At 34.5% G+C, this 27705-nt stretch overlaps 1 protein-coding gene across 1 annotated transcript in view; it reads left to right on the forward strand.

The window, feature by feature from the left end:
* The window catches only part of Arpc2 (Actin-related protein 2/3 complex, subunit 2), a 178606-nt gene that overhangs the window by 26117 nt on the left and 124784 nt on the right, over window positions 1-27705 (forward strand). The window contains exons 3-4 of the mRNA XM_090403251.1: window positions 6908-6961; window positions 14748-14793. Of these exons, the coding sequence (XP_090259377.1) occupies window positions 6908-6961; window positions 14748-14793 (100 nt within the window). The remainder of the gene's footprint in view (window positions 1-6907; window positions 6962-14747; window positions 14794-27705) is intronic.

Here is a 27705-nt window from a genome sequence, read left to right on the forward strand (position 1 = left end):
AGAGTTCAAAGCATGAGGAATTGCCTCCTCCATTTTCTCACATCCTCTTTTTTGTTTTGTTTTATTCCCTACCACTTTGTTATAACTTTATTTTTAAAAGTTTTTAAATTTTTTATAGGAAAACTATAACCAGATTTGGATATTGTGCTCTCATTCCAGCCCACTTGGCCTTATGGTTAGCATTTCACTCTGAAATCAGTAGGTTATGGGTTCAAATCTCACTGTGAACATGGATGTGTGTAATGTCTTTAGGCAGTAAATATTTCATTACTCAGTTTGAGACTGCTACTCTGCTTATTACAATCCCAAAATGTCTTTCAATAATAGTTCCACTTTTCCAATAATAGAAAAAGTTCCATGTTACATCTACTGGATCAGTGGTTCTGAACCGGTGTTCCCCGGAACACTTGTGTTCTGCGAACTTGTTACGAGTGTTCTGCCGGTGAATGATGTCACATGACGTCTTTCAAAAACATTACCGGCGATATTAAAACCTGTACTAGACCAAGTTGTAAATATGGTAAATTACATCAATATCTTTAAAAGCAGGCCTTTTTTAAAAAAACCTTGCATATCTATGCAAGCCAAGTACAAATCTTTGCTTTTGCACACTGAAATAAAATGTTTATCCAGGGGTAAAGTGCTATTCCGAATTTTAGAAGTTAAGAATGAATTATTGGCTTCTTTTTTTTTTCCCCAAAATTAAGGTACAGATACTTTTGTAAACGGTCTTCAAAATGATATTTGTTATGCTAAAATGGCATATTTAGCCGATAATATAGTATTATTATTAAATAGTATTAATACAAGTATCCAAGGGAAAAATGAAAATATTTTGACATCCACTGACAAATTGTCAGCTTTGCAGAAAAAGTATCTCTTTGGAAAAACTGTATATATAAGAAGAAAATGCAGTAGATATGTTTCCTTCGCTCCATAATAAAGATTTCGAGGGAATTATTTCCATTATAACAGAACATTTAACAATATTGGAAGAAAAGATTTCCAGTTACTTTCTTTCCTTAAATACACAATTATGACTGGATACGAAATCCATTTAGCACAGTTAATACATCGAGTTGTGAATTTTCGTAACAAGAAGAACAATTTGTTACCTTGTCAACGGATCGTACTCTAAAAATGAAATTCTCTGAAATAACTCTTGAGGAATTTTGGATTTTTGTCCAAGCCGAAAACCAGTTCTCTCTCTCCACAAGGGCACTAAAATATTGTTACAGTTTTCAACATCATATTTGTATGAGCTCGGTTTCACGATATTAACCAATATAAAAACTAAAAAGTGTGAAAGACTTATTAATATAGACAAAGAGATGGGGTAAGTATCACATATTACAGCTGATATTGCTGAAATCTGCAAATGCCGACAAGCTCAAGTATCTTATTAAAATAAGTTCCATTTTTATAAAAGGCAAGTTCATGCTTTATTTTTTTATTGTTAGTTGTATGACTTAATGCTTTCCAGTTACTTGGTGTTCCCTAAATTTTGCTTATAATTAAAAGTGTTCCATGACATCGAAAAGGTTCAGAACCACTGCTCTGGATGAATGGAATTTAATAAAAATTTGGTATTTTTTGATGTGATAAAAATATCACATCAAAATCAATTTTTTGTTCAGGTGGATCATTTTTATTAGCATAATTTGGAAATATCATCTGAAATGATAATATTTGAGCATTGGCTAAATAGAAGTTAATGAAATATTTAGTTTAGGATCTATATTAAAATTTATTTTGTTTCGATCAAGACTGTATTGGCAGAATTATATTTCTATAGTATATAAGGCAGAGATGGGTTAGCATTTCATAAACTATACTGTAATTTTTGGAAATTTTATCAGATTTTTATTTTATTCTATTCATCAGATTTTTATAGATGTACCATCATCTGATAGAACTCTTTGAATACCATAAATTTGTCCCAGAAATCGTGATAGTTCTTGCAGAGGTGATGTATGTGTGTTAGTAATTGAAAATTCAACTATGAGCATTTTGAAAAGTTTTATGTATAAAGAAGTTATACATAAATTCTTTATACATAATTATTTTAAGAATCTGCTAACAGCATTTATATTTGGTCATGTGCATTCATTATTGTAATATTCAATCTTAGATTTTTAAACTAGTTGGCAAAAGTCTCTCTCATTTTCTATAATGGAGCGATTTCTATTGGCAAAATTATTTGATAATTCTTTTCAGTTGTTAACAGTAAAGTATGAAATGGCATTTAATATTTGGAATCTTGATTAAAATTTGGTTTGTGTTGATTTGCCCATTTTAATGGCAAAATTATCCAAATTCAGACAACTCTATATAGGTTGAAATTATAAAATATACTTTTTTTCATGCTTGTCATTGTGATCATATTCTGTTATTATTCTTAATTATCTATCATTCTACCAGGTCATTTTCTCTCTTTTTTATTTTTACATTCATATTTATATGCAAACATCAATAATACTGACATTTTCAACAGTGCTACAACAGATGTCATTATATATAAATTGTAATTAACTTTGACTACTATTAAAACGATTCCTAAGGAACTAAATTCCTTGTTGACAAAAATATCTATATCCTGGTATTGATTTACTCTAAAAATTTTGTTAACTCAGTCCATTCAGTTTTTATCCAATAATGCTACCATCTTAAATACAAAATGTATTTGATCGCCAAATTGTATATTTTCATTTGTTGACATTAAATTTTAAACCCTTCTTCCATGTATTGATACATTTCGCCGATCTTAAAATCATCTTGCAAAGAATATACATATTTGGCTACTTTACCAGGTTCATATCATCAGCAAAGAGAGGAATTTTAATTTCTTAATAGGTGAGCCTAAATCATTTATGAATATATTAACAAGAGCTCTATAGTGCCAAATCCTAAGGTACTTTCTAAACACTGCTTCCTCTCATATACTTATCAAACAGTTTCCTACCTATCTCACTTGGTAATCATCATTTGTCATCAGTTCAATATATGAACTATTAAAACTATAAAATTCAAAGACTACTTTGATCAATTTTCCTTGTGCTCTCTGTATAACAAAGTAAGTAAGTTTGTTGTAACTAATCTGTCCTGTACAAAACTGTGCTGTGTTCTTCTCCACAAATGATCCTTATCAATTATATCTTTGATGCATTCCTAGTTACTTTTCCGTTAGCTTGTCTGTAATACGGAACAGAATAACTGGTTTAGAATTCACTAATCCTCCACATTATGCAGTCAGCTGTTGTTATGAATTGAAAGATTTTTTTTTGCAAACTGCTAGTTAGAAGAAAATTATTTACAATCTCAATAATTCAGTAATGAAAAACTTTACAATCTCAATAATTCGTTAAAAAAATATTAACAAAAACATGCATTTATTCATTACCAAAGAAAGTATATATTATTTCTCCACCCTTCCGTCTTATCATTTAAAGATATCAGCAGTTTCTTTCTCTTATTATGTCATTATGTTGGAGGTTTAATGAAGTACTGACAGCACTAGAAAAGGATTAAAAACTAATTTTAATGCTTCCAGTATTTCATCTGAGTCACTGAGACATCTTCAGGGAGTACAAATAACACTTGTAACACACACACACACACACACACACACAGTATTTAATGAAACATGACTGACTCTAAAGTCCTATCTAGGTGGTGCACCCTCTATGGGTGTTTGTAGAGAGTCTAAGATGTAAACGATTTGTGGAGAAGGACCGCTGACAATTATTGTTTCCCAGATTTTGGGAAGTTTTTACTTTGGTTGAAAATATCCTTTCCCTATTCAGTCAAATTCATTCGCTGTCTCTGTCTCTCCCCTAATGCAACCAACCACTCTGAATTCTTTAATTTCCTCTCCTTGAAAATCAAATTTCTCCAGTCCCACTTTCCCAACAACGAAATCATCCTCATAGGAGATTTTAATATCCACAACACCAAGTGGCTTTCTCCTCCAGTTGTACAGATCTTGCAGGCAGAGATGCCGAAACATTTGCCATCACCAATGATCTTACACAGCTTGTTCAGATGCCAACCAGAATACCAGAAACACCCTAGATCTCTTCTTCACCGATGACTCTTCCAAATACACAGTGAATGTAGTGTCCCCCTAGGAAATTCTGACTACAATCTAGTGCTCATCTCCTCCCCCCCCCCCCCTCATGCAACAATACTTGCACAGCTACTTCCATGCAAGTAGTTCATTGATATATAGCAGGAAGAGAATTGGTGAGAAGATGGAACCTTGTGGAACCTCGGCATTAATTGAATAATAAGAGGATAAAGAACCATTCACCATCACACATAGTGTGCGTCCAGACAGAAACCTGCAATCTAACTACAGAAGTAGTTTGGCATTATAACAGTGCCAAGTGGGACAGCCTCCATGACGCCTCATTCCCATGGTTGGACTATTGCTTCCGGCCTTCTAACCCAAACTTATCACCAAAGTAATCCTCTCAGGCATGGAAACATGCATTCCCTACTGCTCAGAACTGCCATTCCCTAACTAAATCCTGGTTCTCCAAAAGATGTGCCAAGGCTGTACAAATGAAAAACCAAACATACCATAACTGGCTGAAATCAAGAATTCCATCCTCCTTTAGAGCTTAATAATACTAAGAGCCCAAAATAGATGCAAAAAAAAAAAAACAACAACCAATACTTCTGAAACAGAGTTCAAAAGAGCAAAAAGCAAAAAAAGGATCAGCAGCCTGTCTAAACGGCAGCTGACCCTTTTGGTCTCTCGCCATAGTAATTGGCCATAACTTCTGCTCAACACTATTCCCGCCTCTATCATACCTATTGTTGCATCATCATCCACAGAAAAAGCCAATCCTCTGGCACACTTTGCTTCCAATGCATGTATGAAGCACTGACAATGGTAAATGCTCCCTATGTCCTTTTGCCAGAAAGAGATCAGAAAAATACTGTCCAAATTAGACACAAAAAAAGTCTCCTGGCCTGGTGGCATTCCTCCAATTGTCCTGAAAGTTTGTGCACCAGAACTGACTCCTATTCTATGTCACCTGTATGTACTCTCTTACTCAACTAGTATTTATCCCACAGCCTGGAAATTGGCCTATATTCACCCCATTCCCAAGAAGGGCAACAAGTCACCTGCCATCCAACTACCACTCTATCCCGCTCACCTCAGTCCTGTGTAAAGTAATGGGAAAAAATCATCAACTCTACGCTACCTTAAAGGCACCCACCTAATAAATGACCACTAATATGGACTCTGTCACTGCCAATCAACAGGAGATCTGCTCATATATGTCACCCATCTCTGGACAAATGCCATGGAGAAGTTTGGTGAATCTCAAGTGGGTTGCACTTGATATCTCCAAGCTTTTGATCTGGGTCTGGCACAAAGGCTTACTAAGCAAACTAGTATTGTTTGGTCTGTCTCAGAGAACTTCTGTAGTTGGATTGCCAGCTTTCTGTCTGGACGCACACTATGTGTGATGGTGAATAGTTCTTTATCCTCTTATTATTCAATTAATGCCGAGGTTCCACAAGGTTCCATCCTCTCACCAATTCTCTTCCTGCTATATATCAATGACCTACTTCGGTTTACCTCCAGCCCAATACACAGTTTTGCACGTCGCACTCCTTCCTTTCATTTGATAAACCTTACTCTACACAACTAACATCAACCACCACCGCCTTCAATTGTGATCTCTAAGCCCCATCCTCCAATGGGATTCAGATAACCTCATCGATTTCAATGCTTATAAACCCAGTTCTGTCTTATTTCTCATTAAAAAAAAAAAACACTTTTTTCCAGTATTATTTTTGACAATACCCAAATTCCTAGACAATTTGAGATTTCTCTTTTTGAAATTACCCTGACATTAAGCCTCTCCTGGCATAAACGCATCACAACCATTGCATTCTCAGCTTCAAAAAAACTAGGATTTCTCTTTTGCTCAAGACATTACTTCACCCCTGAACAGCTGTTAACATTATACAAATCACAAATCTGCCTAGCTATTGAATACTGCTCTCGCAACCCCTAAAAGCTCCCTCAAAATATTTGACTCAATACAGAGGACAGCATTTAGACTTATTAATGACCCATCTCTTATCAACTCACTCTTCCAACTTTTGCACAGATGTTTCATTTCCTCAATATGCATATTCTACAAATATTTCCATGGAAAATGTTCATCTGAAATAGCATCAATAATTTCCCTACTTATTACTAAGCCCTTTGGTACACGTGCAGCTGCTACTTAACATCTCTTCACAGTGCACCTTGAAACCCACAGAACAAGTTTCTTTTCCTCTTCCTTCATCCCTGCAATTGGTGTATTGTGGAACAGTCTTCCCCCTGTTGTTTCCTGAGGAAGACAATATGCTGTCTTTTAAATCAAATGTAAACAAGTTCCTCCTTTCTCAATCCTCTACCGGTATACGATACTAATATACTATAGATTGATCAACCAACCTCTCGTGTATGGACTCAACATAAAAACAAAAAAAAAACTGAAGATAAGCACCATCAGCATAATTCAAACGAGTGGAAAAGAAATGGAACTAGCAAATTACAGAAATACTCTTAACATAATTGATGGTAATCGAGATGTGAACTGTGGTAAAAAGTGAAAAGCCAGCTACGGAAGATCCTCATTATGAGTGGATCATTAATGGAGACCTCATAGCAAGTACCAAATTTTGATGAGTGTTAATGGAATTAAGATTTAATTGGGAACTAAAATAACAAGAGTACTGGTTGAAGGCATCGTGTACTGAAGGTAAGCTTCAGTCTTAAATTGCTTTAATATTGTATAAAAGTGCATATGATGGTGAATGTAATATTGTATAAACCAGTTATGACAAAAACCTTACTTATTTGCATTGTCATTAAGCTAATTTATTATTATTTTAGATCAGTATTTCACTGAAATTCTATAAGGAATTACAAGAACATGGTGCTGATGAGGTAAGCATTTACAAGAATTCTTGTTCATACTTAATTTTCTTTTTCTTTTGTCAAACTATTGAAATGCATATTTTTATTCAGTTGTCACACTGATCAGTTTTGCAATTAAAATGGTGGTATCTCCAGGAAGTAAAATTCTTATTTCTAAACATAATCTTAATTATCTTACAGTGTATTATGAAATTGAAAAGTAGCCTACCAAAATCTAAAAGAGAAATTAAATATTTCTTGTTTAGATTTTGGTTTCATTTGTGATTTCTGATTTTCTAAAATAGTTCTGGAAACAAGTTGTAAGTGCTTGAAGTGCCATTGGAAATTAATCATTTATATGTTACTCAAGTACATTTTTTTTTAGAAAAAACTTGAGATATTTAAAATGTGGCATATAATTATACATGGGACACTTATGGTTTTTTCCCTATTTTTGATTAAGCATAATGGGAAAAAAAAAAATTACAAAATATATATATATTATAAGTATGTTATTTTTTATCACAAAACTAACGTAATAAAAATAACTATCATTGGGTTTATTGATCGTAAAGATTTGACATTACTAGTTTCCTGTTAGTTTTGCCATGTAAACTGGTGGCTTCATCTGCGTTTGAATGAACATATAAATATAATTTGTATGTTCAGCAAATAAATAGCAAGCTTTCATTATGAATCAATACATTACTAAAAAAAATACCGAATACATAGGAACCATTACATAAATACAGTAGAAACACGTGGATCATGGATGCTGGCACACAGCCAATAATTAGCAGAGAAATTAAACTCTGATGTGTTTCGAGATCTAATGAGTGACTTCCAAATGTCACACAGAATCATCATTTGGTTTCTGTTTAGGGTACCTTGTGAGTGGATTACCAGTCAAGTAGTTTGTTTTATACAGCTGTCTGAAGCAAAAATGTTGTCTGTACCCCTTGAAACGGATAAAATTGAGTATCGTGTGGTTATAAAATTCTTTGTAAAAGAAGGTTTAACACCAAAAGAAATTCATTCGAACTTCATGAAAGTTTATGGGCACTTTTCTCCTTCATTTTTCGACAATTAAGAAATAGGCTGCCGAGTTTAAACGTGACCGTACCAGCCTTGAAGATGATCCACGTGAATAATGTCCAAAAAGTGTAACAACACCAGAAATCATTGATCAAGTGCACGATATGGTATTGGATGACCAGCGAGTCAAAGTGCATGAAATTACTGAACCTATAGGCATTTCAAAAGAATGTATAGGATATATTTTGCATGAAGAATTTGCAAACGAAAAAGCTTTGTGCAAGTGGGATGCTGCTCTTGCTCACAGCAGATCAAAAACGCACTTGTATGAAAATCTCTGAACAGTGCTTGCGGTATTTTAACAAGAATAAGACTTGGATTATTCTTGTTAAAATACACCATTACACACCGGAATCAACAGCAGTCAAAGCACTTCTCAGAAGCCGATTGTTCGGTGCCAAAGAAGACAAAATCGGTTTCATCAGCAGGAAAGGTGATGGCATCTGTATTTTGGGATGCTAAAGGCATTTTTTTTTATTAATTATCTTGAAAAGGGTAACAATAACTGGGTAATATTATTCCGATCTTTTAAGCAGACTGGATGAAAAATTTCGTGAGAAAAGACCTGGTTTGCAGAAGAAAAAAATCATCTTTCATCAGGACAATGCACCTGCCCACAAAGGTGTTTTGGCAATGGGAAAATTAAGAGATCTGCACTATGAATTGTTGGAACATCCACCCTATTCTCCAGATTTGGCTCCCTCTGATTTCTATCTCTTCCCAGAACTAAAACTCTTCCTCGCTGGTTAGCATTTTTCTTCAGATCAAGAGGTGATTGCATTTGTAGAAGGGTATTTTGCAGATCTTACTGAGAACCACTACAGGGACAGAATAGTGACACTGGAGCATCGCTGGAATAAATGTATTGGTCTTGAGGGAGATTATGTTGAAAAATAAAAATAATTTTGAAATTATAAATTAGTTTTTTCATTGTTAGGCCGAGAACTTTTCAGACCACCCTTGTAGCTTCTTTTATGTTGTGGGAGCTGTAGTCTCCTATGTATGGCATGGAACTCCTTTCCCATTAAATGCTGTGGTGAGTGTGGAAGAAATGGAATGTCAACCCTGAGCTGTCCTCTGTGTTGATATCTCCAATATATTCCTTTTTTGTCTTATTTCTAAACTTCTCGAAGTTTGTCCTATGTAATTAAGGCCACAAGAACATGGGATGTTGTGAACTCCAGGATGTTTGTTGAAAGAATTGTGGTCCTTAAGTGAGCGTAACAGATTTCATACTGTTATTGGTTTGACAGCTACTCTAATATCATGAGATTTCATGGAAATTAGCAATTTTTTGTGAAAGTTTGTCAACAAAAGGGATGGAAATTGAAGTTCTGTTATGAATGGATTTTATGGATTAGTTGTAGAGAGGGATTAGAGAGTAGTATTTTTTTTGCTATTTTTTTGGATATCCATTGCTGATCATTAGTTGGAGAATAGAATGTAATTCTTCTGTTAATGTTCCTTCATCTCTTTTAATAGAGATAGCCCTCTTTTTTAGCATATGTACAATGCCCAATTTTTGTGAAATATGGTGTAAGGAGGAGAAATGTAGATAACGACCTGTGTGGGTTGGCTTATGAGCTAAGAGAAATGTTGTCATCTGTTTGTTTCATAATTAAAATGTATAGAAAAGGTAATTTTCCTTCATTCTCAAGTTCTAAGGTGAATTTGATTTTATGGCGGAAGGAGTTAATAGATGCCAGAAAATCATAACTCAGCTACACTGTTTCCATATTATGAATATGTCATCTACATATCTCCACCAAATTTATAGTTTAGGATTTGTAGATAACAAGACATCATTTTCGAACTTTTCCATGAATAACTCCACACAAGGAGGAGATAGAGGGCTTCCCATTGCAAGGCCCAAAAGTTGTTTGTAGGTTTCTCCATTCCATCAGAAAAAAAACATTGAGTTGAGAGATGTCTTGAGGGAACAGATTATTTATAAACTCCATATCTTCCTTCACAGGAACATTTATAAATAACAATACAACATCCAGACTAGCTAGAATGTTGAGATAGAAATTTCTCTTAGTTTTTCTACAAAGTATTGCATATTTTTGATAATAAGTTGGTGAGCTTCCATCTTCTACAATCAGTCGAAGAGGAATATTGGTCTTGTGTGCTTTTGACGATCCATATAAACATGGAATTAATGAATGCATGGATTTTTCAATTTTTTCTTAAAATCTTTGGGTCATGTTGCATAAAAGGTTATTAGTTTTTACATGGTTCGTCCAAGTAAGGTCAGAATCTAATTGACAGTAAGTAGAGGTATCAGAAAGTAAAATTGAAATTTTGGACATATAATCTGTCATATTCAAGATAACAGTTGAATTGCCTTTGTCAGCCTTAAGTACTATAATATCTTTAGTCTTCTTTAAATTAGATGGTTCTCTTTTTTTTTAAGGAGATGTATCTTTTTAGGAGGATGAGAAGATTAAAGAAGAATCGCAGTTTAATCTAATGTCATTTGCAACAGGTTCAGGTAGAAAGTAAAGGGTTTTCTCTGCATTACACATAATATCTATTTTAGGTATGTGCTCTGGTTTGACTGCAAAATTGAACCCTTTTTTTAATATGCAAGCTTCTGTCAAGTTGTGATCCGAAAAGTTGAAAAGTACCTTATCTCGATTTTAAAATCTTCTTGTATAAAGCATTAAATTTTCTTAATATGCCTGTTTTAGTGCTTAGATCGTATCTAGACGGGACCATTGGAGCATCTATGCTCTTAGATAGAGTGTAGTGTAAATCAAAATACAAAGAATCAACTTGATTCAGAGCATACCTTGTGAACTGTATCCTTTCCTGTAACATAGCTAATGACATTTTCCGATAGATCTGTTTAGCACTTCTAGAATGGAAACGTTCTTTGAAAAGTAAAAACTTCAGAATAATATTATTGTTCCTGTATTTTTTTAGAAACATAAGTTGATTCAGAAGTTTAGCTTTCTTGTATTTAAGTTGTTCTAATTTATATACCTTTTGTTTGACTTCCCCATCAAGTCTGTTTATTGTAGGTATGTTATTTTCAACCACAAAACTAATGTAATAAAAATAACTATCACTGAGTTTATTGATCGTAAAGATTTGACACTACTAGTTTCCTGTTAGTTTAGTCATGTAAACTGGTAGCTTCATCTGGGTTTGGATGAACATACAAATATAAATAAACAGCAAGCGTTTATTATGAATCGATACATTACTAAAAAAAAATACCGAATGTGTAGGAACTGTTACATAATATAAGCACGTAAACACAAGAAAGATATTTAATTAACCAAATATTTCGATCTGGAAATAGCAGACCATCTTCAGTGGCACTACAAGAACAGTTTTAAAAAAATACAAGGTGGAATACTAACAATAGATCATTTAAAAATAGAAGCGTGTGATGTTATATCACTAAGTATTAAAGGGAATATTTTTAAGCAGAGACGTGATTGAAATAAAGATATTAATTAATAATATTAAATAACATAAAATTAATATGAATTAATGAGTTGTCCTGATTAGACTTTCCTAGAATTTTGATATAGATATACAGTCATTCCGATTCAGGTAGGACGATGGAGTAAGGCCTCTACGCTTTCTTTGAATAAAAGTTCAATCTGGGAAAGTCTAATCAGGATAACTCCTTAATTCATATTAATTTTATGTTATTTAATATTATTAATTAATATCTTTATTTCAATCATGTCTCTCTGCTTAAAAATCTTCCCTTTAATACTTAGTGATATAACATCACACGACTTGTTCTACGGCTTGTTAGGACGATGGAGTAAGGCCTCTACGCTTTCTTTGAATAAAAGTTCAATTTGGGAAAGTCTAATCAGGATAACTCTTTAATTCATATTAATTTTATGTTATTTAATATTATTAATTAATATCTTTATTTCAATCATGTCTCTGCTTAAAAATCTTCCCTTTAATACTTAGTGATATAACATCACGCTGCTTGTTCTATTTTTAAATGATCTGTTGTTAGTATTCCCCTTGTATTTTTTTTAAAACTGTTCTTGTAGTGCCACTGAAGATGGTCTGTTATTTCCAGACCGAAATATTTGGTTAATTAAACATCTTTCTTATATTATTCAGTCTTTATGTCACAAGTATCCTTAAAACATCAAACTGTTACATAAGTACAATAGAAACATGTGGAGCATGGATGCTGGCACGTGGTCAGTCATTGTTCAGCAGGTGTGTCTGATAGTTAGCAGAGAAATTAAACTCTGATGTGTTTAGAGATCTAATGAGTGACTTCCAAATGTCGCACAGAATCATTCCTTGGTTTCTGTTTAGGGTACCTTGTGAGTGGATTACCACTATAGCTTCTTTTATATTGTGAGAGCTGTAGTCTCCTTCTGTGTCTGGGGTGGAGCTCCTGTCCCTTTCAATGCTGTGGTGAGTGTGGGAGAAATGGAATGCCAACCCAAAATCATTAAAAAATAATACTGTAGAAAACTAAATCAAAGCCTTTTATATGTTTGACTTATAAAATAACATTAAGCTCATGTCGTTTTCCTTAGATCCTCTTAGTTTACTTAAGATAATTAAAACATCACAAGTGTAATTGAAAACAGTGATCAGTAGTCATTATGTTAGATTTATTGAAACAGCTGCCATTTCAGATAAAACTTTAATAACATTAAAATTCTAAGTTTGAGGAACACACACACACATATGTGCGTGGTGCCATGGAAGAAATGTACTTGTCCAAGGATCCCCCACCCCATTTTTTTTAACAGTATGTCCCAGTAAGTCAATAGGAGTTTTATAAAGTGATGGTGCTGTATCGATGTTTGAAGAACATTTCTTAGCAAGAACTATTTCAAGAAAGAGATGTCAATAAATAAGAAAAACAGAAAAGAACAACATTATTTTTTGGAAAATATGATTTATTACATTAATTTTTGTTACTAGAATGGCTCTTTATAGAATGCAGATTTTTCCATGTCGCCTTAAAGTTAAAAATTAATTGTCTATTCGGCAGCTACTTGCCAGCTGCAAAATGTGCTTGCCACAAGTGAGGCAAGCATATTTGTTGAGCTGTATGTGTGTGTGTGTGTGTGTGTGTGTACTACATTAAAGCAACTAGCACTACTTTTGTAAGCTACATAATGTTTAAAACTAATTAACTTGCTTAGCCTGACCTCTTGTGGTAAAAACTATCACGAAATTTCTGATACATAAATTCAAGCATGTAGAAGATATTATGATAGTACTACATCAAAAAGGTTACATCATTAGTAACTTCCTGTCAGCAATCTTCCTCCAGATTAATATGTTATCTGTCAAGACTCCAATATTATGATCTTATGTTTTGGTGTTGTAAAGCACTACTGTATCAGTCTACCCAGATTTTGATCTTCCTCTGCATCTTTTTTTCTACCATTCTGGAAAAAAAAGTAAAAAACTTGTTTTGCTAACCTTTTCTCTCCCATTCTATTTAATTGACCACACCATCTGAGATTAGCTCTTTGTATATATTCCTGAATGCTAACAATGTAAAGTTCTTTCCTAATATCCTTGTTTTTATTATAATATTACTGTTTGATGCCATGTGTTCACTCCTCTAATTTTCCTCAGAACTCATATGTGTGGTTTCCAGTCTTTGATCAAGTGTTTTATTTCTAATCCAACTCTCAGATCCATATGTTAAAATTAGTTGGAATAATATCATGTATATAGCTAGTTTAATGTTTTGACTAATCTCCCTCTTATTCCATATAAATTCATTCATTTGACTTCCTCCCATACCAGCTTTGCTAATTCTGTTGTCTCTTTCCATATTTAATTTGCCATATTTACTAAAAAAAAAATTGTGCCTAAATGGCTAAAATGTTTTACTTGTTCTATAGGTTCTCCATTCAGGATGCATCAGTGGTTCCACCTATTTTTATTGCTGATTTTCATACCAAATTTATCATTTATTACATGATGTTATTTATAACATCATGTGCATTAAGTGAAGAGGTGAGATTAACAAATATAAATAAATGCATGAAGTATATAAAGATATAAAATATATAAATAAAAATTATAATATTATTTATGATTACTTTTATGCATTGTGCTTCACTTTATTACAATTTTTTCTTCATTCTTTCAGAGCAAACTTTCTAGAACTCTTTTGTGCACTTTCTTCTTGTGTCCATCGTAGAGTTCTTATTTTTCTGTCCTTTTGGATAACTTCACCACTTTCCTCTTTGGCTGAATTAATCACTGTTTTCTTCAGTCTCTCTCACTGAATCAAACGAGAAAACAAAGTTTTCTCGTTTGATTTTGATTTCTTATCCTCTTCCTGTTTAAATCACCAACAAGGACTATCATTTACTCCGCCCCCCCCCCATTTGCTTTCGCTAATGACTCAAAAAAAACTCTCCATTTGTTCCAGTTCCCCATTTTAATGTTAGCCCATTTCTCTGCATTATATTGCCTGCCATTCAAAAAGATTGTCTTCGTGTTTAGTGTTGAATAATGTTGCTCATTCCTTTTCCTAATCATTACTGCTAGATTGTAACTGGTTTTATAGTTTGGTTTATTTAGTGCTGTGGTTATAATAAAAGCTCTCTGATTGAATTTTATTTGTTTGCTCTCAGTTTTGGATTTTTAATATCCTCAGTAAGTTATATTTTTATATTTCATTTATAAGTTTTCTTTTTATATCTTTTTATAGTTATTCATGCTAAAAAAAATGTTTTTTTTTTTCTAGCTTCTAAAACGAGAATATGATGAGCTCTTAACAACTCCAGAAGAAGGTATTGTAATGTCTGATACTGTATTTTTAGATATAATTTTTGGTAGCCTTACTTTTTTATTAGTTCATTTACTGAAACAGTGTGATGTGGATACTGATTGCCCCATGCCGCCAGTTAATAGAACTTCCCTTGTTATCATTGCTGTCGACTAGATAGAGGGAAAAAGGTTAACGAATAGCTATCAAATTCTTATATTAAATATATAAGGTAAACAACTGAATGAATAAAAATTTGGTCTATAGTCCTGTATAATTTGTTATATCAGAACAGATGCAGTTTTTAACAATAAAGCTACTTTCCCATAGTACTGGTGATGATAGCTCACTCTATTTCTCTTCATTTGAAAATTCATACATTAGTTTAAATACCGATTTCCTCACTATTCTCCGGCAGGGTGAAGATAATGTAGTGAATTCAATATCACCAAAAATCCTGTCTAATTTCTTCTGAGAAATTAGACAGGATTTTTGATAGTATTGAAATTCTTACCCCCCCCCCCACTTCTTCTAACCATTTTGTTGTTGTTGTATCACCTGCAGTATGACATGGTACGTTGTCATGTCAAGACGGATCTTTATCATACCACAGTAGAGAAAATCTTGCATTATCCAGAAGTTTTATATAACTGTTTGCACTCATCTTTCAGGTTACTATGACTAAGGGTCCAAGTTCACATTAGGAGAAGCAATTCCAGACTGTTACTTCTCTACCATCAAGTTTTAGAGTTAGAATGATAAGTCATTTCCCAGGCAACTACCACACTCATACCAACCTGTTTGAGTGAGAAAGAGTGTATCACAATTTCCACTCTACAGACCTGTAATGGTGTTTTTTATACCAGCATAGTATGTATTGTTGATTATCCTTGTTTATGTTTAGATTATATATAGTGCTATCCTTTCATACAATACAATACTTATTTCATACTTCTAATTTTTTAGGATGGGGTGCTTAAGGGTCAAAGCTATATAACTGAGAGGAGACCTCCACAGTTACAGTCAACCCTCCTATAACGCGGTACTCTTATAACACGGTTTCCATATAACGCGGAGCCAAAATTGCGACAGCCCTCCTATAACGCGGTTTCCGTTCAACAACATTCCATCAACTTAATTGGTTTAAGAAGATTCTCTATAGCATGAATTTATCTATGTGTTAAATTTTTACAGTTGAAATTAACGGGGAATTCCCTTCTTTTTGGTGAAGGTACATCACCATTTTCCAGTTTCAGTTATCAGGGAATTCCCTTATAAGCGAAGAAACGATGCGAGATTGTTCACAGTGCTCTGTTTTAATGCTTAAAATAGACCGTATGATTGGCTGTTGCGTATTTGCGTGAATTTTTTTATCCAATAGCGCTGCCGAACTTTTGTTGTTGCAACCACCCACTTTGTCATCAATTTTAAGTGCAACTTAGTAGGAAACTGTCTGTAAATCCGTGCAGACGTACATATCACGATTATGTTTAATAAAGTGCCTTTTGCTCGCTTAATTTGTGTTATCGTAATTGGACAACATTACACAATACTGTAGGTAATATTTTTTATTTGTTGTAATATAATAATAATAAAATAATTGTTAACCCCAGGTTTGCATAATGTCAGACACAAAAGAAACAAGAAAACAGTTAAAAAGAAAGTTTATATCTCTTGAGGACAAAATCCAAATTTTAAATCGTTTAAAGGGTGGTTCCCATATAACGCGGTATGAATCAATCTGATTCATACTAATTCTGAGTTTCTTATAACGCGGCACGAATTAACCTGGTTTGCACGTTAAATCTGAGTTTCTTATAACGCGGTTTCCATATAATGCGGTACGAATTAATCGCGTTATAGGAGGGCTGACTATATATAGCTCCACAAAGGAATGCGGAGAACCGATCAGGCTTCTGACATAATGTCCAATCCTCACCTTCTCATGGTGCCCCATGTTAGGTATCGACCCGGATATGAAATGAACGAGGATGGACTGGCAATTTGGGATTTAGTCAACCAAATTGTATTTTTATTGGCTTAAACCAAAATATAGAATGATGGTACAACATAAGAGAATTTCATGCCAGTTGGGGTGTCGCCCGGTTAAACAAGGGCCCCCGTTGTTTTCGCCAGGGAACCAGGGCAAACAGTGAAAAGTCAGCTACTGGAATGCCCCCCCCCCAAAAAAAAAAAAAAAAAAAAACTTCAAGATTGGTACTATCAACATAAGAAGCTTGAATGGCAGAGAAATGGAGCTATCTGAGGAATTGGATAATTACCAGATCGATATAATAGGGGTGACTGAAACAAAAAGGCAAAAACTGGTGAGATATTTCTGAGCAATAAATACCAAATGTTATATTCAGGCAATGACAATCAAGGAAAAGAAGGAGTAGCCATAGTATTCAACACTAAATACTGTTGGCTAATCTTCTTGAATGGCAGGCAGTCTCAAGTAGAGTGATGTGGGCAAATATCAGAATGGTGAACTGGACAATAAGACTTATTTGTGCCTATGGTCACAGAGAAAGTTCTACGAAGGAAGAAGTGGAGGAATTTTTTGATGCTTTAGAGAAAGCAACTGACACAATGAAAAAGGAAAAGTTGGTTCTTGTTGGGGATCTAAATAGCAGAGTAGGAAATGATTGCCAAACACACAAAAATATATTGGGAAAATTTGGAGAAAAAGAGCAAAGCTAATAATAATAGCAAATACCTGTTGGATTTCTGCTCAGGACATGGACTGGTTATTATTAACACCAAGTTCCAATATAAAAATGTGCACAAATTCACATGGAGAGAAGAAGCAAGGAATGAGAAAAGTCTCATTGACTATGTTATTGTTGATAGTGATGTTTTTTCCCTGGTGCAGGACACCACAGTGTACAGAGGATTTGAAATTGGAAGTGATCACCATTTAGTATTTGAGCAGGATAAAATTGAATTTCATGTTGAAAAGAATAACATGTAAGAAAGTTTTAAAGCGAATAAAAGTTGAGCAGCTCTCAGATGTGAAATGTAGACTAAAATACATAAACATGATTGAAGAAAAAATGAAAGAGTTTGAAAACAGGAACCAAACTTTGGAGAATCAGTGGCAAGCACTGAGCCAGAGAGGTATGTGGTGTGGTTGTCTGTAAGGATAGAAAAGTCATAACTCCATGGTGGACACAGGAAGTTAAAGAGGCAGTGGAAGAAAAGAAAGCATATCAAAAGTTCCTGGCATATAAGTCAACTTGTGCTCTTAGAGAATACAGAAACAATTGTAAGAAAGCTAAACACTGTGTAAAATTAGCTAAACAAAAGTCATGGGAAGAGTTTAGTAAGAACATATAAATAAATATCAAGAAAGTGGCAAGATATTCTGGAGGTTGTTGAAGAAACTCAGAAATGGAGGGAAGAGTGCTGTAAAAAGAATTAAAGATGATAAAGGTGACATGAAAACAAGAGAAAAAGATATCCGTGAAGTATGGAGTGATTACTTTATAAAATTGCTAAATGGAACAAACAGTGATGATAGCACGGTGGTAAAAAACACTGACCAGGTATGCAGTAAGGAACATATATCTATACTTGAAGTAGAAAAAGCCATCAAAGGTTTGAAATATGGAAAGGCAGCAGGAGTAGATGATATTCGACCAAAAATGCTGAAGTAAGGGGGTATAAAAGTCTTGCAGTGGCTGCACTGCATAGTTCAGAAGGCATGGACAGAGGGACTAATTCCAGATGGTTGGAATAGAGCTCTCATAGTACCCATATCTAAAATGGGAAATAAAACAATGTGACAATTGCAGAGGTATTTCATTTCTGAGTGTTCTTGGTAAGATATATGCAAGTATACTTGAGAAACAGTTGAGAAGGATTGTGGAAGAGAAGCTTGGTGAAGAACAAGCTGGATTCAGGCAGGCCAAATAGAGGCTGTCAGGATCAGATTTTCACTTTACAACAAATAGTTGAGAAGTCATTGGAGTATAACAAGGATCTGTATTTGGGTTTTGTAAATCTCGTGTAGTTAGCCAAGTGGTTAAGCTGTCTGCAACCATATGCCTGGGAAAGGAGTGTTCTTCATTTTTGATTCCTGTCGTTGATGTGAGGAACTTAGGATCTTTCTCAAACATAGCCAAGTTAGCTAGTCTTGGGCGTGGACTGCAGGGTTTTTCTCACCAGTTTATCTGTGGTTATTCCTCTCGCAAAGCAGGCAAACCAGTCTTAAGAACACAACGCTTCACAGACAATTACACATGGTTGAGTATGGGGGGTAACAACCCCCACCTCGTAGTGAGTTATGAAACCCAAAAATGGAAGAATGTAATGCCAAAGAAGAAGAAGATCTGGAAAAGGTATATGACAAGGTGCCAAGAGAGAAGATATTCGAAATACTACAGTTATATGGTGTCAGTGGGACATTATATCAAGCAATACTTAGTCTTTATTTGAGTTGTAAGTCAGCAGTTAGAATTGAAGGAAGTACAGGAAGGTGGTTTAATGTTAAAATCTAGTATCAAACAAGGATGTACTTTATCTCATCTGTTATTCATTATCTATATGGATCACATTATGAAGGAAAATGGTATTAAACCTGATATCAAAATTGGATATGTTAATTTCAGCTCTTTGCTTTATGCAGATGATGTTATACTTCTAAATAAATCCACTACAAGTCCACATGATTCCCTGACTAAAGTGAATAATTGTTGTAATAGATATGGTATGAAGGTCAGCATTAAAAAGTCAAAGACAATGAAAATAGGCAAAAACATGGAAAATATCAACTGCATTGTGAATGGAGAACCTATAGAATAAGTAAAACATTTCAGCTACTTAGGCATGATTTTTAGTGAAGATGGTAAATTAAACATGGAAATAGACAAGAGAATCAAAGCTGGTATGGCACGAACTCAACTGAATAAATTTATATGGAATATGAGAGAATTTAGTCGGAACACTAAATTAGCTGTATGCAAGACAGTATTCAAGCCAATTTTAACTTATGGATCTGAGAGCTGAGTCAGAAGTAAAACACTTGACCAAAGACTAGAGACCGCAGATATGAGAATCCTGAGAAAGATTAGGGGAATGAACAGATGCCATCAATGTCAATATCATATATAAAAACAAGGAAAATGAGAGAGAACTCTTGACATTGTCAGCATTCATGAATGCGTTAGCCGAGCTAATCTCACTTAAACAAAATGTGAGAGGAAAGATTAGCAAGACAAGTGTTCTCTGCCAGGTTGGCAGGAAAAAGTCCCAGTGGAAAACCAAGATATAGGTGGATTGATACAGTAAAAATTGCTTAGAAGATAGAAATATAAGATCTCATAATGTTGGAATCTTGATAGGTAACAGACTGGTTTGGAGGAAAATTGTAGATAGGAAGTTAGTAATGATGTAATTTTTCATGTAGTTCTATCATATCCTGTACACCCTTCGAGGGTATATATTAGGAATTTGATGATGATGAATTTTTTATGAAATATTAATGTGAACTAAATTATTAATTATAAAAACTTTAATAACTACCTATATTTCGGCAATGTTACATTGCCATCTTCAGGGATCACAAAACAGTGATATAAAAGGTACCCCCTAGTGGGCTAAATTGGATTGTCTTGGCCATTTAGCTGATGATCTTTGAATGTATGCTTCCCAAATTTGGTGCAATTTCATGTACCTAAATTTGTTGAGATTTGGAAAGTTTTTCATAGGTAAGGCTGATTCAAAGAATAATCTTTCGTACTTTTACTTGCTGCGTTGTAACAAAGTGATCTTCTTCCAGCATATTCTGTGGTGAGTGTCCAGTGCATGGTCAGCAAGTCCTCAGTGTCTGTATTGGTGGAACCAGATGTGGTCCTTGTTTGGATATCCTGATATTGGCTGTTCTTCCTGTTTGGCCATAGTAGAACAGTTTGCAACTTCAAGGGAACTGGTATACTCTAGCTAGGTCTAGGGGAAGTGGCTGGTCTTTGTTGGAGTGGATAAGAGATGCTAATTTTTTATGTGGTTTGTAACTAGTTTTGAGGTCATATTTTCTTAGGATTTCTGTTCATTTTTTGGATGTATCCCGGATATATGGAATGGTGGTAGATTTAGCGTAATCTCTGCTATGAAGGGGGAAGAGGGGTTGTGGTTAACTGCTTTTAATATTTTTGGGGGTTATACTGCAGCAAGTGCAAGTATGAAAGATTATTCCTTGAACCAGCCTCAGCTCTGAAAAACTTCCCAAACCTCAACAAATTTGGGTGCATGAGATTGTCCCAAATTTGGGAAGCATACATTCTGAGGTCATCAGCCCAACAGCTGAGCAACCCAATTTAACCTGCTTGGGGGCACCTTTTAGGACTCCAGGACACTTCATTTGCCTGCCTTCAGCCTCCTTTGCTTAGTGCAAGTGCCTTTGTGCACATAACATTGCTGAAATATAGGTAGTAGTTATTAATTATAGTTTTTAATTAATAATTTAGTTTGCGTTGTCATTTCCAAAAAATTAGAAGCGTGTCTAACCAACGTATAAGCTTATCTACAAGAAATACCTATTTCAATATGGTGTGTTTTGATTCATTTTGAAAACGTTTGCTGAAATAAAATGTTTTTAGTTTAATCTAACAGATAAGCTAGGTGTTGACGGTTATTCGTGACTTAGTTTTTAATGATATTAACAACACCAAACATTTTAATCAAAAGATATTTAATTAATTGCTTATATTTCACTGAATTTCAAATCAGCATCATCAGAGCACAACACACTTGTACACGTGACACTGAGTAAGTAAAACAATAAAATTGCAGTGTACAAAAGATCTCAAGTCCTATTTATGGCACCATCTAATGTTGAAAAGAAAAAAAAATAATAATAATAAATCATTGCAGCTATGTGAGAGTTGCTCTTAGGATGACAGCCTCCCAAATTTTTGGCAAATTAATGCAACCATACTTGTTCATGTTAGGAGAATTCTTCAAAGCCATTGCTGACTCAAAAAATAATCTTTCAGATCTGTAACAACTCCTAAATAGCACATTTGTTTTCTTCCATCTAATCCTGTGTGAAGGAGTATCCAAAGCGTGGTCTGCCAGTCCTGACTTGCCATAGTAATAGTAGCGAATATATTGTTTATGTTCTTCCAGGCAAATGTTAACTGATCTTCCTGTTTGTCCATAGTAGGCCAAGTCACAGTCACAGGGAACTTCATACACTCCTGGGTGTGCTAAAGGGTGAAATTTATCCTTAGGCGAGCGGATCAGAGTTGCTAGTTTTACATGCAGTTTGAAAGTTTCTTAGTTTTATAATATCTGTGGAGTTTTTGTTATTTTTTTTCCTGTAAATAATGTACCTCTTTAAATAATTTAAAAAATTGGTTACTACTGAGATGCTGCAAACATAAACCTTCATTTTTCTTTTACGTCCACACAGTTAGCCAAGTGGCTATGCACTTCGCAGCCATATTCCTGGGAAAGGAGTGTCCTGGGTTCGATTCCTGTCGCTGACACGAGGAGCTTAGGATCTTTCTCAGGCATAGCCAAGTTAGCCAGTCTTGGGCATGGACCACAGGGTTTTTCTTCCCAGTTTATCTGAGGTTTTTTCATCCCGCAAGCAGGCAAACCGGCCTTGAGAACTCAACGCTTCTACAGACATAGGATACATCGGGAGGCATAGGGCTACCACCTTATCTTTGTGTACAGTTGTGGTTAAATGAATAGAAAACCCTTGACACTGCAAGCTAAAAGAAGGAAAAGGGAAGAAGAAGATTTTTCTTTTACTGCAACTAATATTTAAACCTTAACTACAATTCCTGTCTCTTCTTCACCACGTATTCATTTTAAAATTTAAATTCTTTCTTTTAAGGTTACACGGTGGTCAGCATTCATAGTGAAGAATTTATGGAGACACAGCACATGCTAGAATAATTACTTAACATGAAGCAAGTAACAATCGACGTTTCGACCTCTGTATCGTGGTCATCATCAGGAAACATACTTATATACAAGCTGCATGGCATTGCACTATACAAAAGTAAAATGAATCAAAATGTTTTTTAATCATTTATCCTAGCCTGACCTTTGGTGAGAAAAAAAAATGGAACTACATTTCTGCAGTCCTTTCATATTGAGATTTTCTTCTGTCTGGAGTTGTTCTGGTTGCTATATGGGTTGAAGATGAGTCTTCCACATTCTTGGAAAATGATAGACTAAATTATTCCAAGAATGTGGAGGTAATGAAAACAATTTAAATTAAAATATAAATTGTTTTCATTGTTACAAACTTCAGTTTTGGACAGGAAGGATTAATAATAATGAGGAAATTTGTTCTTTGCTATATGATTATGATAAAAGTTGGAGTGAAACGGCACTAGGAAATGATTAAAAATAGTATTTAATGCTTCCAATATTTTGTCTCAGTTACAGAGACATCATCAGGAAGTACAAAATAAGACTTGTAATACACACACACACACACACAAAAGCAGCACAAAACTAAAACACCTGGTAGAAAGACTAGAGTCAACTATGTGGGGTACCCTCTATGGACACCTCTTGCAGCCTAGACTGGGATCTCAAAGTATTAGTGTTTCCCATATTTTTGGAAGTTTTATCAACCATATTAATTTAAATTTGGCTGATTTTTAAGAGCAGCAGCAGATTCCAAAAATAGTCTTTCTCTTCTGAATTTACTGTGATGGAGCACAATTGATTCTGTGAGCTGCTAACCAGATTAACCATAGTCATGATTGCAGATGTATTTTTTATGTTCTTCCATTCGGATGGTAGCTAATCTTCCTGTCTGTTTATAGTAGACCAACTTACAGGAACAAGGAACTCTATATCCACTGGAACTGAAAGGGGGAAGGCGTTTGTCTTTAGTGGAGTGGATAAGGTTAGCTAGTTTTAAGTTGGGCTTGAAAGTGGTGCAAAGATTGTATTTTTTAAAGATTCTGGATGCTTTTTTCTGATGTGCCTCAGACATAGGGGATGGAGGTAACATTACTGAAATCTTTCTGAAGAGAAGGTTGTGATTGCAGGAATGATTATTATTATTATTATTATTATTTATTTATTTATTTATTTTTTGATAATGTAGAGACTGTAACCATTAGATAGAAAGTTGTGGTGTGTATGATTGAGTTCTGTTGCAAGAGAGGTCTGATTGGAACAAAGGTTAGAAGCTGTATGGGTTAGTGTTTTTATTATACCATATTGTTGAGAGAGGGTAGGGATGATAGGAAAGTTTGTGAATGTGAAAAGGACAGGTTACAATTAAATAACCTATCCTTTTCAGTATATAGACAGGTGACCACCTACTTAATGGTAACTTATATAGGGACAGCTGCTTCCATTTTATGGACAATATACACTTAGGGAGTAAAAATGTGTGTATTCTTAACTAAAAATTTATCCTTCTGTATTCTATGAGAATGCATCTGATGAAAGCCAAAAAACTAGAAACATGTGGAATATCCACATTTTCTAGTGATGAGTTTTTTGAGCTGCTGTCAAAAAGAAAAAGAAAAAAACACATCTGATGAAGTTCAAATTTTCAAAGACATAGTGAATGATTCAGATGGTGATTTCAGTCGGGTATTGTATTTACAGAGCAGTTCCTGATCTGACGATGAAGATATTTCACAATATTAAGATTCTGAATTTTCAGTTTCATACAAATGAAATCCAGTAAGTAATGTGGTAGTACTAGATCAGTAGTGCAATAGAGAAGACGAGCTACTTTTATCACTTGAGGCAGAAAATCCATCTGCAGTGTACTCTGTGTTTCTAACTGATGACCTAATGGAATTTATGGTAGGTAAGAGAAACTAACATATGCGAAATCAGTGCTTATCTACAACTCAGAATTGTGAAACTCCAGGTAGACGAGTGAATTCTAAGAATTAAACTTATATATATATATATATATATATATTATACTACTATGTAAAAAAAAAAAAAAAAAAAGCACTGATCATTAGTAAATAAAAGAATTATCAGAAAATAAAGTGAAATATATATGGAAAAAAGAAAGAATACACACATAACAAGCACAATAAATTGTACAAGATGATTTGCTCTTCTGTCAACCCACATGTATTCCTGCCACATCCATACGAATCACCCGATCAACATTATTAGATCATTGGATAAGCCCTTCCCTAAAGCACTGTTCAGAGATTTTCATTCGAGTGCATTTTTTTGCGAGTTCAGCACCCATCTTGTGCAAAGCTTTTTCATTTGTCCAAGTCTGATCCATAGTAATAAATCAATGCACAAAATCAGTTTTATTCTTGTTAAAACACTGCAAGCATTGTTCAGAGATTTTCATTCTAGTGCGTTTTTGTGCGAGTGCGGCATCCCTCTTGCACAAAGCTTTTTCATTTGCAATTCTTCATGCAAAATATATTCTACATGTTCTTTTGAAATGCCTATAGTCTCTGCAGTTTCACACACTGACTTGCCAGTCATCCAATACCATATTGTGCACTTGATCAGTGATTTCTGGTGTTGTTACACTTTTTGGACGTCCTTCACATGGATCATCTTCAAGGCTGGTACGACAATGTTTAAACTCAGCAGCCCATTTTGTAATTGTTGAAAATGAAGGAGAAGATTGCTCAGAAACTTTTATGAACTTCGAATGAATTTCTTTTGGCATTAAACCTTTTTTTACAAAGAATTTTATAACCTCACGATACTCAAATTTATCCATTCCAAGAGATACAGACAACACTTTTGCTTCAGACAGCTGTATAAAAAAACTACTTGATAGAATGACTTTCAATTTCACATGGATGCTTATGACAGGTGTACTAACTTAGGAAAAAAACTTGCTGATAGTGTTACCATCTATGGTCGAGGCCGAGAACTTTTTAGACCATCCACGTACTTTCGCCTGCTTATCTAATTTTCTTCCAATCTGATTAAGCCTTCTTTACCATACTAGTTACTCTTCATGCTTGTGCTTTATACTGCTCATGGGCATGCTTATCACTTTATTGTTTATATTCCTTCCACAACGCTTACTTTTTTTTTTTTTGCAGTGCCTGCTTTTTATTGCTAATCATCCACTTAATCCCTACTCAGTTTATCCTACTGACCCTGGGTATGCACTCTGATACCTCCTCGCTCAAACATTCCTTGACCACTTTCCATGCACTAATGACATTCATTCCATGAAGTTTCTTATGCCATGGCACTTCTCCAAGTTGCCTTCTAAGTTTGTCATAATTGGCAACTTTGTAGTTCTGCATAAACCCTTTTTTGACTGAAATTTCTACATGTGGTGTATCCTCCCTGGACAAGACTTGCATGTCCAGGTGGTCAAGTTGCTACTGTAGTTAGAGATGGAACTTCTGATGCTATTACCAGATCCAACACTCTGAAACCCTTGCTCCCTTCCATCACATGCTGTTTCAGGTGGTTATCCCTTAGTAACTGTATAAATTCCATTTCCATTTTGCCTTGTGTCCTTTCTTCCTTCCAATCTATATCACCATAGTTGAAGTTGAGCCTGCACTCATATGCTAATCTGCTGATGCATGTTGTCCACATTTTCTTCTCGACTTCCAGGTCTATAGCAGCAACCAACTACAGTAAACCCTCGATTTAATGGACAAAATTTCCAGTCTGTATGTCACGTGAAAATTAACATCTTGTTAATTTTAAAATGCTTTTAAGCAAGATTTGCTTATAATTAAATTAACAGGTTATTTTTTGTTATTAATTTCCTGTTATTTTTAATAAATTTTGGCAAATAGGCCATCATATGTTGGAAAAACACTTTAGTAATTTAGCTGACATAAATGAGTCACTGCTCATAAAACATGTTCGGCGAATGATTAGGACGTGATCACACCAATCACACTGTAATTGGTTCTTTTGTCATGTGCCGTGACTTTCTGTGGCAGTTTTTTTACACACATTTTCCTAATTTTAAGAAGTTAATTATAAAAACCACAGCAGAATTCAAAAGTTCAAAAAAAACTTGATAGTTTTATCAAAGCAGGATTACCTAAACCAAGTGTCTCATCATCGAATATTAACTTCACATTAACTTATCTAAAAGTGTTAAAAATTGTGTGTAAAACAATTTTTTTTTGTTATTACAGTGCTAATGATAAATGCAGTATAATGTTACAGATATTTTTTATTTTAAAAAATTCACGATTTAACGGACACACTTAGCCCCTATTAGTCTGTTAAATCGAGGGTTTACTGTATATATTTTGTTCTTTGGCCTCTATCTCACACCAGATAGCCTCAAATGAACCATTTCCATCAGATCTAAAATATCCTTTAACTTCTATTTTTGCTTGAAGTTCTTCAGTTATCATTAATAATACCTCTCCTCTTGCCCCTATTTCTTTTATCTTCTCTGAAAATACAATATCCATGAAATTCTATCCCTGTTACTACATCATTCTCTGACAACCAGGTCTCACTGATGCCAATAATTTTGGCTAAATTGAGCTGACCAATGCTGAAAACTCCCCTACTTTATTTCTGATTCTTCTGGCATTTGTGTACATGCATTTCAACATCCCCTGGGCCCACAGTTATCCTTACATAATGTCATTCAAACCCTGGGAAACTGCACCCAGCTCTTCATAATCATTCCTGAACTCATATTTATCTATCCCATGGGTGGCCAGACATGTGCTTGATTGCTTCCTCCCTAATATCTCTAGTTTCCTTGGTTTTGCACTTCCAAACAACACTTTCTCCAAGCACTTAACTCTAAAACCATTTAAGTGCAGTCCATCAGTCATATGCAGCACATCAGGCATATCCTCATTACGTCCATAGGATTCACTCCACACATCTATAAACTGCACACCATTCCTCCTGCACAATCTTCTCATTGGCAATCAAGACCCTTCTCAATTCTATCCTACCATACTGAGGCAGCAGACTCACAATCTTTACTTTCATACTCTTCATTTTTGCTTCT

This window comes from Typopeltis vanoorti, chromosome 13 (genome assembly GCF_054136105.1).
Source record: "Typopeltis vanoorti isolate ZY-2024b chromosome 13, IOZ_Tvanoo_1.0, whole genome shotgun sequence".
Lineage (NCBI taxonomy): Eukaryota > Metazoa > Arthropoda > Arachnida > Uropygi > Thelyphonidae > Typopeltis > Typopeltis vanoorti.